Here is a 17538-nt window from a genome sequence, read left to right as displayed (position 1 = left end):
TTGAACCCCAAAATCCAGAGTATGAACTATAAACCCATATAAAACAAGTCTCTGAACTTGTTGGGTCCAAATCATACTCCATTCTCGGTTTTCGCCTTTTCGTGCGAATTAACCATATCTATATATCGGAATCAACCGGTTTAAGCTACGGCTAATGCAAGGACAGTTAGGATTCTAAGAGGTTAATTAAAACCTTCGTTCCAGATTAGGAGCCCCAGTAAAAGCTATCGGTGACTTGATCTAAATTAAGGATTAATACTTGCAAAGGTAAATACTTTAACTTATTTCCCCTATATGGGCTTGGGTTACGGTATATTAATACCGCTTGATTGAGCATTATATAATTCCATCGCTTAGGTGGTTAATTGATTAAATATGATCGGCTCATTTAAACAGTTTTGTTGCTTATAAGCCTTTGGGGGGTTTAATGACCGTTGTCCCGGATATCCTCGGCATCATTTTACGAAATGGCCACGACCATCGACATCCCGGTGTAGGCGTACACCCGGTATAAAGTGTCGACATTAAAACTAAAAGACGTAGCCGTTGGTTTCTGTACTACGGTTTTACGCAAACGTGGTGTGTCTATAAATCTTTAACCCGGCACGACCCGGGCTACTGAACGCATAAAAGAACATGTAAAACGTTCACAAGATCATTATGAATTTTCCCAAGTTATAAAAGAGTTTGTGCCTTGTGCATTCAAATCAATTTTAATAAACATTTTCAAATGTGTCAGTTGAATGTATTTACCAGTGTAAACTGACGTATTTTCCCCAAAAAGATTAAGTGCAGGTACCTAAACGTAATTGGCTGGTATTAGCTCCCTAGCGTCGGGATAAGCCTCGCAAGCTTGATTGCAGTATCTAATGGAACAATACTTTACTTTTATTTACGATCCACTGTGGATATATCCAACCCCTGTAATACATTTTGATATTACAATCAGAGGTTGAAATTATATATTTAAATTACGCTTCCGCTGTGCATTATATGATTGTGTGGTTTGACTATATTGTTGCCAACATCGTCACGTTAATCCCCCACCGGGCCCACCGGTGAGACACGTGGAAAACGGGGTGTGACAGTTGTGTTTAGGGCTTTCTTCGTGCTTGTGTGGAAATCTCCTTTCTTTACCTTTGACCGGAGAGATACTGACGCGTCGTGCCTTAGGGATATTCCTACCAGTTCTAGGGACAAAGATTGGAAGAAAAAGTTTTTCAACATTGACGCCGCTGTTATCCCTGGTGAAATGTACGGGAGAGAGAAAGGGCCAAAGGATAAAGTGAAAGACGATGGTCCGTCTGAGGATGCGTATGTATCGAATATTCTGTACACGAAGTTGTGTGGCTGCCCCTTCGAGTGTACGATTATCCCTGAAGGTGCTTTGGTGATGGCGGACATGAGCTTGTTGTGGCCTGATATCGGGCGTTACCCTTCGTTCCAAAGGGATGATGCAGGTATGTTTACTTGTCATTAGTAATCTGTGTTGTTGTTTTCTTTTCTTTTTTTATTAAAATGCCCACACGCTACACAGGGGAATGGAGTATGTTTGACTTCATTGATCCTCCGCGGCATCTCGCGTTGAGGTCTGCCGACCGCGTGTTGGACGAAGGAGAGCTTGATGTGCTAGGGATGCACCTTGAGCAATTTATTTTACCTGCTGTACCGGCGGACCCAGCTGTATACATCTCCCCCTCGTCGGCTGTTGCAAATACCGGCGCGTCGGTATCGGAGAAAAAACCTGCTCGGATAAAGCTTATCGGGAAGAAACATACGGCGACCCATGTGGTTGTGACTTCCGTTGAGGAATCTGCCTGTGTTGGGCGTGATATTCCCCTTGCCGCCGATATGACGAGCCCTGGTCGTGCCTTAAAAAGGAGGAAAACCTTTGTTGTTCCTACTCTAAGTGCCTTCGAGGCGGTACAAGCTGCTCATGCTTTTCCAACAGGTATATATTAACCGACTTAGCATGCCGCTATAGGTGGAAAATTTCATGTTGCTAAACCCCCTCCTTTTTATTATGCAGGTACCTCTGCGGGAGTACCTCCTAGGGTTGTTGCACCAACGCTCGTGTCAACTGCGGCGTTGTCAGTGCCCAGTTCCAGTGTTAGCGTATCCACGGATCCCAAAACTTCGGCTTCCGCTACTGCTGCTATTAGTTGTGCCATGCCGCTTCCTACTCCTACGCTATCGGTGGCTGTGACTGTTGATCCTATTGCTACACCACGGACATGTGGCGTTGATACATCTTTGTTTGACTCGCCCATAGGCATTTTTTCCGATGCAGGCAAAGATGTTACTGCCGTGTCAGTGGCACAGGAGGTGACCAGCCTTAGTGGTGCAGCACTGCAGCTGCTAGTGAAGCTGGGGGGTCAAGCAGCGGCATTGTTGATGACGGTGTCCGTCTCATTGATGACATGTTCTTACCAACCGTTCGTTGGGATCCCAATGCTCAAGACAAACGCTATCAGCCACACTGGAAAATCGCGGAATCTTCAAGGCTAATTTTCCCCCCTGTGATTCAACACTGGGTTGAGCGGGCGTATCCCCCTGCCGAGGCGGCGTATGTAGAGGGTTTGAACAATGAAGATCTGATGAATTCTTCGATATCTGATTCTGTGAGCCTACCACGAAGGCTGATTGAAATTCGTCGTAGGTGGATGCATGATAACACCCAACTCCACCAGGCGCGGGCTACTATTCAAGAGCTGAGGGATGACAAGCACCGCTTGGAGAGTCAACTTCAAACTGTGGGGTTAAGGGAAGCCAGGTTTCTGTCGGAGAAAAACAAGGTTTAGGAAGATTTGAAGAGGGTGACTGCCCATCTTGCTGAAGAACGGATTATGTGGGCCCGCGATATGGCGGAGAAAGACCGAGTGTTGGCTCAAGCTAAGAATATACAAGAAGAGTTGGAGCGTAAGGCCATAGCGGAGGCCCAAAAGGTGAGACTCGAGTTATCGGCACAATTGGAAAAATTCCGTGTTGACACTGATTTTGTGTCTCAGGTTCAGGAACAGTACCAAGGCTTGACAGCCGAAGTAGAAGCTTCCCATACCAAAGTCCGGCTTCTTCAGACGGAGCTGGAAGAGCGAGAGGGGAAGGTCAAGGAGCTGCAGGACCATTGCGATTCGCTTGTCACTCAGAATAGCAAACTTGCTGCATCATCGACTTCTCAGTTGAAGGAGGTGGAAAATGCGTTGGCACAATCTAACGCTGAAGTGGATGATTTGACTAGCCAGCTAGCGGCTGTTCGTGGTGACAGGAATTGGTTGATAACCAACGGGCTGGTGGGGGCGTTTGAGTACTTGCACGAGTCGTCCCCCTTTACCAGTTTGATTGATCGCTTATCTGCGGCTGCTTATCAATCCGGGCATCATGATGGTGTATATAAGGGCTATATGGATTGCCATCAGTTAGATAAGATATCGCTAGACTTTCATGCTGTTAAGAGTAAACTTCAAACTGATATGGCGAGTGCCCTTGAAGCGGCATACACCGAGCCGCTGCCCTGTTATGGCGATTTGATGGACAAAGTCAATGAGGATGGGATAGAGTCGCTGCGTTTGATGCTGGACCCCGCGGAGGAGTCTGAAGAAGAATGATAACCTTGTTTCTTTGTTACTTGTTGTGTACTCTTGTTGCCTTGCAAATGACACTATTTGACTTGGGTTTAGTGTCCATATCCGTTTTGATTTGACAGCCGTTTTAATGCTAATGTCATGATTTCTGACACCGCCGTATTTTGAAAATATGGCCCTGTGACGTGTAATGATTATTTTCTATTAATGCATCCAACGTCATCACTGTCAAAACTTTTTTAATCTTTCTATAAATTTGCCTCCCTTTTCCTTATTTGGTAGTTTGGACAAGATAGAGAGAAAACGGTATAGGCAAAGGCTCACCGAAATCTTCCGAGTGCTTGATGCTGCCGACGGTTTGCTCCAGTTGCAATACCCGGTAACAAGGTCAATGCTTCGGACGAGGAGACTAGTTCCCAATGTTGTTCCGGTCCGTGCTAATCGGGCATGTCAGAGAATTGTCATCGAGTACCCTCAGCCGGTGTATCCCGGAGTGCCACCCTTATCGGCGGACGTCCTGACGAGTCTTATTCCGGTGGATCGTGATCAACGATACCGCCTGACGTACCAACGTCGCTCTGGTGGTCACCCTAAAAAGCAACAGATGGACGGGTCAGGTATGATGGTTCCGGTGGTTGGTGATGAATCATTTGGCAACTTGGCAGTTGATCCAGCTGCATTTGTTGATGATGGTGTGGTGGTGCATACCCCTGCAGTGGTGATGGCACCTAACTTTCATCAGTAGATATTTTGAACATGTTCTGTATTTTGGTTCCCATGTCTTGGTTTTTAACGACAGGGACAAGTACTTGGTTTTGTTTGAGATAGGTTATGTGTATGTAAGAATGCCTATCTGTTTTGTGGCGGTGTATGTATCTATTACCAAGATACCCGCCGTAAGCGCTTTATTTGTTATCCCTATGACTTATGCAAGTGAAAATATTTTGTGTTTAAGGGTGTTGTTTGTATTTTTACCGTTTTATGCATTCGTTGTGCGATGGTAACTTAAAACAAAATTAAATGTTTTTTATTAAACTTGGACTGAAGTAAAAACGAAAAGACACCGCTGAGGGTGAGTTACAATTCTGAACTGTGAAAAACAGTTAACTCTTGCTGTTAGGAGCAAGGCTTTACAGGTAGCATTTTCTTAACTGGGCGATGTTCCAACTGCGTGGTACTGGTGTGCCATCTAGTCGAGATAGGCGATAGGCCCCTTTGCCCAGATCTTCTTGGACGACATAAGGGCCTTCCCAGTTTGGGCCCAGCTTGCCCGAAGGTTCCACCCTGCTTGCTTCGTTGTCACGCATGACGTAATCTCCTGCTTTGAAGTTCTGTTTGGCCACTCGCTTGTTATAATACTTTTCTAATGCTTTCTTGTATTTTGCTTCGCTGATGGCGGCTGCCTCGCGCCTTTCTTCCAATAAGTCCAGGCCTTCCCTTAGAGATTTGTCATTGTCATCGCCTGTGTTGAGACGGCGTAGTGACGGTAATCCCGCTTCAGCGGGTATCATTGCTTCCGCTCCATAGGTTAGGCTGAACGGGGTTTCGTTGTTGCTGGTTTTGGGCATTGTTCTATGTGCGCAGAGGACATTTGGCAATTCTTCCACCCAGGAGCTTCCCTCGTGTCCTAGTCGTTTCTTGATGCCATCCAGCAAACTTCTGTTTGTCCGCTCTACCTGGCCATTTCCTTGAGGGTGTGCGACCGATGTGAAGATCTGTTGGATGTGGAGATTTGTGCACCATTCCTGGAAAATTCTGTCTGTGAACTGTGTTCCATTATCACTCACCAGGTAGAGTGGTAATCCGAACCTACACACTATGTGTTCCCAGAGGAATTTTTTGGCGTTGTCCGCCATTATTTTGGCCAAAGGCTTGGCTTCCACCCATTTGGTGAAGTAATCAACCGCCACAATCAGGTACTTTAACTTTCCGGGGGCTGGCGGGAAAGGTCCTACGATATCCACGGCCCATTTCTGGAAAGGCCACGCCGCTGTCACCGGCACTAGGCTGTTCTTAGGCCTTATTGTTTGTGGAGCGAATTTCTGGCAGCTGCGGCATTTTCGTAGTTCCATTACGGCGTCTTCGTGCATCCCTGGCCAGTAGTACCCCGCGCTATGGATTTTGGCTACCACTGCTCGAGGTCCGGCGTGTATACCGCACAGACCCGCATGTATTTCGCTGATGAGGTATTTTGCCTTTGTTGGGGAAACACATCGCAGCAAGGGGCTCAGTGTCACGACTCCCCAACCCTACCCTGGACGGAGGCGGGGGCCGTGAGGCAGTTCCCGGTGATACCCGTGGTATTCAATTTATGCGGCAGCGGAAGTCTTTTATTACAGGATCTTTTCACCGTAAAATGCTCGTTTAATATATTACACAAAGTTTTAAGGGATAAATCCCATAATTTACAATAAGTTGATTTCACACAGAAATCTTTATTTGCCAAAACATGTTTTATTTATTTATTCACACTGAGCCACTTCTCTGAGCTTGTAGTGCTTTACTGCACTTTTCCTGGATCACACAGATCACCTGAAACATGTTTGAAAAAGGTTTTGTCAGCGGGGAAATACTGAGTGAATCATTCTGTTTTCTAAAACGACCCGTTAGTTATTAATTTACAGTATTAAGAGCGATTACAATGTTTCTATCAACCAATTATCAAGAATGGGTATTTGTCACTCGACCGGATCTGTGACTGTGGTCATACCACTATTGGGTCCCGTCGCCTCAATAGTGACGGTTTACTCACACAGAGTGATATTCACTCACCTAGAGTGATAAACATAGTAATGTGCACAATACCCCACATACCAGCTGTAATTTGGTGATTACAAAGACTTAATCCCTGTAATTATAACCTTGAAAATAGCTTGGAGTTTTGTAATACTTACTCACAAACGGTGAGAAAACAATTTAAAAAGAAGAATGACTCACATTGCAGATTAACGAGCAAATAGATAAGCCTACTGATTAGCCTTGATTAAACCTAATTTAACACAATGCACACACAGGCAGGTTAGTAACTAATACAGTAATTACGTCAATTCACGAGATTAAACCTTCACAACGATTAATCAGTGTAATACTCGATAATTCAATCGGATTCACAACGAATAACAGAGTATAGTCCGAATTCGAACAGCACTCTAATATTCAAGTCGAAATCACGACGAATAATCAAAGTACAAGCTCAATTGAGCAGCACCTGGACTATCGTTGGATAGTTATAATCGATCGGACGTTGAATCGTAATGGCGATCGAGTTATTACCCTGATTGCGGCAGCGTTTCGATAATCGTGTGTGTTGTGAACTGTTTCGACTATAACTCAGTGCATAAGGTGAATTTGGACGTCGAAGTAACACCAAAATTCAAGTGCCACTGCCCCCTATTTATATCTGAAAAATGTGTTCCCTCGCGTGTCGCGACAGGGAAACCTGGTCCTGTCGCGTGGCGCGACGGGTAACAATTTAGGGTAGGGTAGGTTCGTGTCCCAGTAGCTTGGATGAGTTGTTAATCAAACGAAATTTTACTTCTCCAGCAAGTTTAGAGGATAAACATCTACTAGGGTTTAACCCCCCTGAGTTTTAGGGGCCCTGATCCTGATTCCGATTGTTATGAAAATTTTAGGGTTTATGCGGAATCACTTGGGTTTCTCAATTAGGGTTTCCTTAATAGCTAATTACCATCCTAATCATGGATTTTCGTGACAGTTGTTACATCCTCCCCACCTTAAGAAAAATCTCGTCCTCGAGATTTATTGGAATAAATGAGGATATTTGCGCTTCATTTCTGATTCTAGCTCCCAAGTGTATTCTGGTCCTCTCCTTGAATTCCATTTGACTTTGACCAACACCAGTCGTTTGTGCTTGAGAAACTTGACTTTTCTATCTTCGATCGCTAATGGTTTCTCTACGAATTTTAAATTTTCATTCACCTCTATATCTTGAAGAGGGACTACCAGGGACTCATCTGATAGACATTTCTTGAGATTGGATACATGAAATACATCATGTACTCCAGCTAATTCTTCTGGTAGTTGTAAACGATAAGCAACTGGTCCTATTCGTTGGCTTATTGGAAATGGTCCTACGTATCTGGGACTCAGCTTTCCTTTCTTACCGAATCGTACTACTCCTTTCCAATGAGAAACTTTTAAAAGTACTTTATCTCCTACTTGGAATTCAAGCGGCTTGCGACGATTGTCTGCATAGCTTTTCTGACGATCTCGAGCTGTTTTCAGTCTTTCCTTGATCTGAGTTATCTTGTCAGTAGTTTCCTGTACAATTTCAGGACCTGATAATTGACTTTCTCCTATTTCTTCCCAACATACTGGGGTTCTGCACTTACGTCCGTACAGTGCTTCGAATGGTGCAGCTTCGATGCTTGAATGATAACTATTGTTATAGGATCAATTAATGGCAAATGGCTATCCCAATTACCACCAAAGTCAATTACACATGCTCGGAGCATGTCTTCTAGAGTTTGTATTGTCCTTTCACTCTGTCCGTCTGTTTGTGGATGATAAGCAGTACTTAGCTTTAATCGAGTTCCCATTGCTTTCTGAAAACTTGTCCAGAAATGAGATGTAAAACGACTATCTCTATCCGATACAATGGAGAGCGGGACTCTATGTAGGGATACTACTTCGTCCACGTACAGTTGTGCTAACCTTTCCATGCTAAAGGTTTCTTTCATTGGTAGGAAATGAGCTGATTTGGTTAATCGATCGACAATTACCCAAATAGCATCATTATCTTTTCTGGTTCTAGGTAACTTTGTAACAAAGTCCATTGTTATGAGTTCCCATTTCCATACAGGCATTTCTAACTGTTGTAGTAGTCCTGAAGGTTTCTGGTGTTCAGCTTTAACTTGTGAACAAGTTAAGCACTTGGATACGTATTCGGCTATATCCTTTTTCATTCCTATCCACCAGAAATTATTCCTTAAATCTTGGTACATTTTATTGTTTCCTGGGTGCATGGTATACCTAGATTTATGAGCTTCTTCTAAAATCTTATTTCTTAACTCTCCTTGCTTAGGTACCCAAATTCGTTTCTTATGGAATTTCCAAATTCCATCATTTCCTTGTTCTAGTTCTTTTAGGTAACCTTTCATTCCTTCAGCATCGTCTTGGATTGCTGTTTTCTGAATTTCTTTAATTTGTGCCATTAAATCTACTTGTAGATTTAACCTCAGAGCACGGACTCGTTTCTGTTTCTCATGGTACTTACGACTTAAGGCATCTGCAACTATATTTGCCTTTCCTTCGTGATATTGAATATCACAGTCGTAGTCGCTCAGCATTTCCATCCATCTTCTTTGCCTCATGTTTAACTCTTTTTGCCCAAATATATATCTTAAACTTTTATGATCTGTATAAATAGTAAACTTACTTCCATACAGATAATGTCTCCATATCTTAACGGCAAAAATTATGGCTCCTAGTTCTAGATCATGAGTCGTATAATTTTCTTCATGCTTTTTCAATTGTCTCGAAGCATACGCAATTACCTTCTTGCGTTGCATTAACACACATCCATAGCCTAATTTTGAAGCATCACAATATACTTCAAAGTCTTCTGTTCCTTTGGGTAAAGCTAAGATTGGTGCATTCGTCAATCTATGCTTTAAAATCTTAAAGGCTTCTTCTTGTCTAGGTCCCCATTCAAACTTAGCAGCTTTACAGGTTAACTTAGTTAATGGTATGGCTATCTTAGAAAAATCTTTGATAAATCGTCTATAGTATCCAGCTAAGCCTAGAAAACTTCTTATCTCCATAGCTGTTTGTGGGACTTTCCACTTTGTAATTGCTTCTATCTTAGCAGGATCTACATGGATACCTTCGTGATTTACTACATGACCTAAGAATTGTACTTCTTGCAGCCAAAATTCACACTTCGAGAATTTGGCATAAAGCCTTTCTTTTCTTAACAAGGTTAAGAGAACGTGTAAGTGTTCACAATGTTCTTTTTGGCTTTTGGAGTAAATAAGTATATCGTCGATGAAAACGATCACAAATTTATCCAAGTATGGTTTACAGATTCGATTCATCATGTCCATGAATGCTGCTGGGGCATTTGTTAATCCAAAGGGCATGACTGTAAACTCATAATGACCATACCTAGTTCTGAAGGCAGTTTTAGGTATGTCTTCTTTTTGTACTTTCAACTGATGGTATCCGGATCTTAAATCTATCTTTGAGAAGTACCTAGCTCCTTGTAATTGATCAAAGAGATCATCAATCCTAGGTAATGGGTATCGATTCTTAATCGTAACCTTATTCAATTCCCTATAATCGATACACATTCTCATCGATCCATCTTTCTTTTTCACAAATAGTACTGGTGCACCCCAAGGGGATGAACTTGGTTGTATGAATCCTTTGCTGAATAATTCATCTAATTGCTTTTTCAATTCTAGCATTTCGGTAGGTGCTAATCTATATGGTGTTTTGGCTATTGGTGCAGTACCTGGAATTAAATGAATTCTAAATTCTACCTCTCTATCAGGTGGTAATCCAGGTAATTCTTCTGGAAAAACGTCTGGGTATTCTGAGACTACGGGAATGTCCTGGAGTTCCTTATCTTTAGTGTTAATGATTACGGAAATCATATACACCATTTCCTGTTTTCTCGAATAACTAGCCAATTTCATTACTGATATGAATTTTAATGGCTTTCGAGGTTTATCTCCAGTAATCAAAATTACTTCTCCTGTAGGGGTTTGAATTTCTACTGCATTTTTGTCACATAGGATTCGTGCATGGTTGGCTATTAACCAATCCATTCCTAATACTACATCGAATCCGGCTAAATTCATTGGTAATAGATTTGCAGAAAACTTATGGCCTAATAATTCTATTTTTCCTTCTTGCCAGATTTTATCTATGTTCACAGAATTTCCTTCTGCGGTTTCAACCGTGAAAATTTGCCTAAGAGTGGTTAACGGTAACCTAAGATCTTGACAAAATGAAGTATTAATAAAACTTTGGTTCGCACCAGAGTCAAATAATACTTTTGCAAATACGTCATGTACTAGGAACGTACCGGTTATCACATCTGGAATGAGTTCGGCCTCTTGAGTGGTTAGCTGGAATGCCCGCGCATTTCTCTTGGTTGCTCCTTCAGCTGGTTTGGTTTGGTTGGCTACAGGTTTAGCTAATTTAGGACATTCGGATTGGAAATGACCTCTTTCTCTGCAATTATAGCAAATTCTTGTTTTCTTCCTACAGTCTTCTTCCCGATGTCCTTTGGTCTTGCAAAAATTGCAAACCATGTTGCATTGTCCATAATGCTTCTTTTTGCAAGTTTTGCAGAAAGGAGGTGATGAGGATTGCCCCGTTCCTCTTTTCTTGGTATTACCCACACGAAATCCTTGGGTAATCTTTTGAGCTAATTCCTTCTTGCGATCTTCCTCTCTTGTGCGTACCAACTCATCCGTCAGGGTATTAGCTAATTCTACCGCATCGTCAATGGTACGAGGTCTCGCAGCTTTAACGATGTTTCGAATTTCACTAATTAACCCCCAGATATAACGAGAAATGAGTACCGGTTCTGGCGAAGCCAGTGTTGGCACTACTCTCGCGTATTCAAAGAATGTCGAAGTATAGCCCCGGCAATCTACACCTAACATACGATGACTCAGGAACTTGTTTACCATTTGTTCCTTCTCGTATTCGGGACAGAATTTTCTTTCTACCAGACTCTTAAATTCTTCCCAACTCATGGCATAGGCTATCCTTCTTCCTTTTGCCTGGAGGATCGTGTTCCACCATTCGAGTGCTCCTTCTTTGAACAGATTTGATGCATACATCACTTGATCCTCTTCGGCACATTTGCTTATTACAATTACTGCTTCGGTTTTCTCTAACCAACGCAGTGTTGCAGTTGCCCCTTCATTACCTGCAAATTCTGCGGGTTTGCAAGCAAGAAATTCTTTGTAAGTGCAACCAGGCGTTGCAGCTTTTATTCTCTTAGGGAGTGGGGCCTGTTGCGGATCATGATCGTCATGATTGCCGCCTCCATTTATGCTGTTACTGCCGTTATCTTCTGGAATACGTTTACTAGGAATTAATTGTGGTTCGGCAGGTTTCTGAACAGCAGCTACAATTTCTGGAATAGCATTGGCTATCCCTTGGGCGATAAAGTGCTCAATATCTTGTCGGGTTATATATTGATCTTCCTGTTCTTGCTCAGATTGATTTACTTCATTAATTGGTTCATTGTTAGCGTTTTCCATCTGCATATCTTGCAAGGTTTTATTGCCCATTTTACAGAATCAGTTTTACTATATTAGTTATAATACAGACAAACTTTTTCCAGCCCTTCCTATCTTTTGGTCCACTGGCAGTTTTAGTAACGACGCTCCCTCTCGTCGTACTTCCACAAGATCTGCTCCCCCATTTCCCGGATCCTATTCCCGGTGCCTATCAGTTCTTCACCAAACTGACGTAACTCAGCTAAATTTTCATAGCTCATTGGCGGATTAGGGATAGGTTCTGGATCAAACTGTGGGAGAAAACTATAGGGACTATTAACTATGTTTTGGAATTGCCAGTCATTAGTCCACCATTCCTCCATTTGGCCTAATGGTCTAGTGTGAACTAGTGGGTCTGGAATAGCTGGTCCTAGGCTTAGTGGAAATTGGGCTGTAACAGGATAAGAGAAAAGATTATCATTGATAGGCTCTAGAACATCACAATTATCCAGTAGGCGGTCTATTTCGTCCTGGAATGTGATTTCCTCAGAATGTTTAGAGCTTTCGCCAATTTCTATTCCTTTTTGCTTAAGGTCTATTCCTATTTCCTTTTCTGGTGATTTCGAACTTTCTCCAGTTTCTATTTCTTTTCCCTTGTTCATGCTCACAGGATTTTCTATTTTAGGAAGTCTCCTAGTGGTTGGTTTCCTACGGCGTACTTTCCTCCACCCTGCGTATCTTCTTTTCTTTTTAGGTTTGGCTTTTTCCAACGGTGGAGCTTTGAATTCCACAGGTTCTTCTATGTCAGCAATGTAACCAGTAAAGTCGTGAGAGACTTCGATAGGCACTGGATATAAGTTGAGATTCTGGAATGCTTCCGACATCTCATTCATGCTGCATAGTATATATGCAAAATACAAGAATGCAATGTTAAAACTTTGGAACAAAGTTTAACAAACAAATACTGAAATTTTATTGCATACCAATTTATACAAGGACAACAGAAATAAACACACTAGGACTTTATTTATTTACTGGATTGTGATTTCTCTTACTAGACCCAACTTTATCGGATATTTAGAGATTGGCATTTTCTGCTACAGTAGCTAGCATATAGAGATTTGCCCATTTCTTGTCTATTTTATCTTCCCAAGGTGTACTATTACCCAACTCTTGGACTTCTGGGTTAAACCTAACTCTCTTGGTTCGGGGTTTCTTTTTCTCCTGACTCTTTTTAAGTATCGAATCCCTTTTCTCTGGGGAAAGAGGATTTTCATAGTTTGCCTTGCGGACAAAGATTCCTTCTTCTAAATTTACTGGGTTTTTAGAAGAGGATGCAACATCTAGTTTGTGGTAGATAGCAGACAGCTTTTGTTTACCCATACTGTAACTATCAAATAATCAGTTAATACAATAATCACAGAATGATAACTAATAGGATTAAGTATTTTGTCAAATACTTAATTCCGTAATAGGCTTAAATCAGTGGCTCGATCAGTGGCTCAATAGTTATTAATTATTAGCTCTGATACCACCTTCACTGTCACGACTCCCCAACCCTACCCTGGACGGAGGCGGGGGCCGTGAGGCAGTTCCCGGTGATACCCGTGGTATTTAATTTATGCGGCAGCGGAAGTCTTTTATTACAGGATCTTTTCACCGTAAAATGCTCGTTTAATATATTACACAAAGTTTTAAGGGATAAATCCCATAATTTACAATAAGTTGATTTCACACAGAAATCTTTATTTGCCAAAACATGTTTTATTTATTTAATCACACTGAGCCACTTCTCTGAGCTTGTAGTGCTTTACTGCACTTTTCCTGGATCACACAGATCACCTGAAACATGTTTGAAAAAGGTTTTGTCAGCGGGGAAATACTGAGTGAATCATTCTGTTTTCTAAAACGACCCGTTAGTTATTAATTTACAGTATTAAGAGCGATTACAATGTTTCTATCAACCAATTATCAAGAATGGGTATTTGTCACTCGACCGGATCTGTGACTGTGGTCATACCTCTATTGGGTCCCGTCGCCTCAATAGTGACGGTTTACTCACACAGAGTGATATTCACTCACCTAGAGTGATAAACATAGTAATGTGCACAATACCCCACATACCAGCTGTAATTTGGTGATTACAAAGACTTAATCCCTGTAATTATAACCTTGAAAATAGCTTGGAGTTTTGTAATACTTACTCACAAACGGTGAGAAAACAATTTAAAAAGAAGAATGACTCACATTGCAGATTAACGAGCAAATAGATAAGCCTACTGATTAGCCTTGATTAAACCTAATTTAACACAATGCACACACAGGCAGGTTAGTAACTAATACAGCAATTACGTCAATTCACGAGATTAAACCTTCACAACGATTAATCAGTGTAATACTCGATAATTCAATCGGATTCACAACGAATAACAGAGCATAGTCCGAATTCGAACAGCACTCTAATATTCAAGTCGAAATCACGACGAATAATCAAAGTACAAGCTCAATTGAGCAGCACCTGGACTATCGTTGGATAGTTATAATCGATCGGACGTTGAATCGTAATGGCGATCGAGTTATTACCCTGATTGCGGCAGCGTTTCGATAATCGTGTGTGTTGTGAACTGTTTCGACTATAACTCAGTGCATAAGGTGAATTTGGACGTCGAAGTAACACCAAAATTCAAGTGCCACTGCCCCCTATTTATATCTGAAAAATGTGTTCCCTCGCGTGTCGCGACAGGGAAACCTGGTCCTGTCGCGTGGCACGACGGGTAACAATTTAGGGTAGGGTAGGTTCGTGTCCCAGTAGCTTGGATGAGTTGTTAATCAAACGAAATTTTACTTCTCCAGCAAGTTTAGAGGATAAACATCTACTAGGGTTTAACCCCCCTGAGTTTTAGGGGCCCTGATCCTGATTCCGATTGTTATGAAAATTTTAGGGTTTATGCGGAATCACTTGGGTTTCTCAATTAGGGTTTCCTTAATAGCTAATTACCATCCTAATCATGGATTTTCGTGACAGTTGTTACACTCAGGTAAGATTTTCGATATAGGACACCATTGTTGATTTCATACTGTAGCGCTTTCGTTTGTATCTTCTGTGCTTCGCCCTTGGCGGGAGGTAACTCCCCTGTCTCAAGGAAACGTAGAATCGGAGTGTACCAGCAAGGGTCTTCCATTGTAACGGCGGAAACATTCCGTGGTTCGATTGAGGGTGTCTGCAGCGTTTCGACTTTGACTTTCTTTTCCATACCTGAGGTGGCGAGTTTGCTGAGAGCGTCTGCTATCTGATTCTTGCCTCTATGTACATGGTTGAGCGTGACGTTGTCAAAAGAATCCATGATTTCTTTTGTTTTCGCCAAGTATTTCGCCACTGATTCATCCTTGGCTTCATACGTCTCGTTTACCTGGTTGTTGACCAGCAGCGAGTCAACGTACGCGTCTACCCTTGCCGCCCCCATGGATTTTGCCATCCTTAGACCTGCTAGCAGTGCCTTGTACTCCGCTTCATTATTAGAACATTCGAAATCGAAACGTAAGGCGTACATCAGCCTGATTGCATCTGGACTTATCAGTATTAAGCCGGCGCCAGATCCCTTTCCACTAGATGATCCATCAGTGTATAGCTTCCAAGTCTGCCGGGCAGTGCTGGATTCCGGGATGTCCTGGACGACTGGGTCCACAATAGCTTCTCCTTCCGGTATTTCGGCTAGAAAATCAGCAATCACTTGCCCCTTAACTGCCGTTCGCTTCTGATATTCAATATCCAAGGTGCCAAGTTCAATAGCCCACTTGGCCAACCTGCCAGAAATCTCCGGCTTGTGCAGGACTTGTTGCAGCGGGTAATTGGTTAGGACTTGCACGCGATGTGCCTGAAAATATCTTCTCAGTCGCCTTGTGGCGTGTACCAGTGCTAAGACTAGCTTTTCCAGTGTGGGGTACCGCGTTTCAGGTCCCGCTAACACCCGGCTTATGTAATATATCGGTGTTTGCTTTCCATCCCGTTCAACCATGAGCACAGCACTTACCGCCGTATGAGCTGCCGCTAAATACATCTTTAGTACTTCATTGGGCCTTGGCGCTGTCAGCATGGGTAACCCCTCTATGAAACGTTTCATGTTTTGCAAAGCTTGCTCTGCTTCGTTGGTCCATTTGAAGTTTTTCTTGTTGAGACAATCTTTTAACGTTTTTATGAAGGGTAATGATTTTTCGGCGTGTCTTGCTAAGAACCTGTTGATCGTTACTAATCGCCCATTTAGGGCTTGAGCTTCCTTCAGTGTTCGTGGGGAAGGCATTCGCGCTATGGCGGCAACCTTCTCTGGGTTGGCTTTAAAACCATCTCGGGTGACTACTACACCCAAGAACTTTCCTTCTTCCACCCCGAAAGAGCATTTCTTTGGGTTTAATTTTATGTTGTATTCTCTAAGCCGCTGAAAAGTTTCTTCGATATCTGCTAACATCTGCTTTTCTTCGCTGCTTTTAATTACAAGGTCGTCTACATAGACCTCCAAATTTCGCCCAATCTGTGTCTCGAACACCTTGTCCATTAGCCTCTGATAGGTAGCTCCTGCGTTTCGTAGGCCAAAAGGCATTTTTGTGTAACAGAAGATGCCCACATCAGTGTTAAACGCTGTTTTTTCTTCATCTTCTTTGGACATCTTAATCTGATGGTATCCCTTATACGCGTCCAGGAAACATTTGAATCGGTAGGGTACCAGGGAGTCGACCTTTAAATCAATCTCGGGTAGCGGGTATGCATCCTTTGGGCACGCCTTATTTAAATCTTTGAAATCGATACACATTCGCCACGTGCCATCTGGTTTTTTTACCATAACCGGGTTGGATACCCATGTATGGTATTGCGTTTCCCTAAGGATTCCAGCTTCCACTAATTTTCGTACTTCCTTGACGACCGCTGCCCGTCGGTCCGGGGCCATGCTACGTTTACCTTGAGCAACCGGCTTAACGCCTGGGAGTGTGGCGAGCTTGTGTTCTGCTTTATTACGGGGGACTCCTGTCATGTCAGAATGCTCAAAAGCGAAGATGTCCACATTTCTTTTTAACAGTTGCTTCTGGTCGTTTCTAACTTCTGGAGACAAAGTGTCCCCGATTGTGACCATCTGGTCCGGATGGCGTGTGCTTAGTACCCATCTTTCTGGGCCCGTGGCTCCGGTGGGCCCTTGGCGGCATCGTTTGGTACTTAGTACTTCTCCAATCTTGTCACGGAACACAGTGGCGATACCTCGCCATGGAGACTATGGCATCCAATTTCCCCAGGGTGAATCTTCCGATTATCACATTGTGGTACGACTCAGCGCGAACCACAAGGAAGGTTAGTAGTATGGTTCTTTCTTTGGGTGACTGCCCAAAAGTTACCGGGAAAGTGATTTGACCAATAGGGTCTACCTTTTCCCCTGTGAACCCTTTGATGGGGGCGTGTACTGATTCAAGCAACTTTCTATCTTCTGGTTGCATTCTGTTGAAGCAATGTTCATAGATAATGTCTTCCGAGCTCCCGGTGTCGACCAGGATTCGCCTCATGCGGTAGTCTCCTACTGCCGCGGATATGATCAGGGCATCTGTAATGAGGTGCAAGTCTTCCATCCGAGGTTCTATGGTCATTGTTGCCAACATCCAAGGTTCGAGCGTGGAGAAACTCCGCTTTGCCCCCCTTCCCATATCCGCGTGCACCATGTTCAATTCACGCGGCCTCTTGCCTGCCGCCTTGTCATTTTCTTCTTTGACGACAGGCG

At 42.9% G+C, this 17538-nt stretch overlaps 1 protein-coding gene across 1 annotated transcript; it reads right to left on the bottom strand.

The window, feature by feature from the left end:
* Nucleotides 1-4711: 4711 nt before the first annotated feature.
* Nucleotides 4712-17407, bottom strand: LOC110934027. The gene is made up of 3 exons (XM_022177222.1): nt 17162-17407; nt 14861-17040; nt 4712-5630 (listed from the first exon to the last, which is right to left on the bottom strand). The coding sequence occupies exons 1-3, from the start codon at nt 17405-17407 to the stop codon at nt 4712-4714; spliced, it is 3345 nt and encodes a 1114-aa protein (XP_022032914.1).
* Nucleotides 17408-17538: the final 131 nt, after the last annotated feature.

The sequence above is a fragment of the Helianthus annuus genome, chromosome 14 (genome assembly GCF_002127325.2).
Source record: "Helianthus annuus cultivar XRQ/B chromosome 14, HanXRQr2.0-SUNRISE, whole genome shotgun sequence".
Taxonomy (NCBI): Eukaryota; Viridiplantae; Streptophyta; class Magnoliopsida; order Asterales; family Asteraceae; genus Helianthus; species Helianthus annuus.
This window is presented reverse-complemented; position numbering and strand designations above follow the sequence as displayed.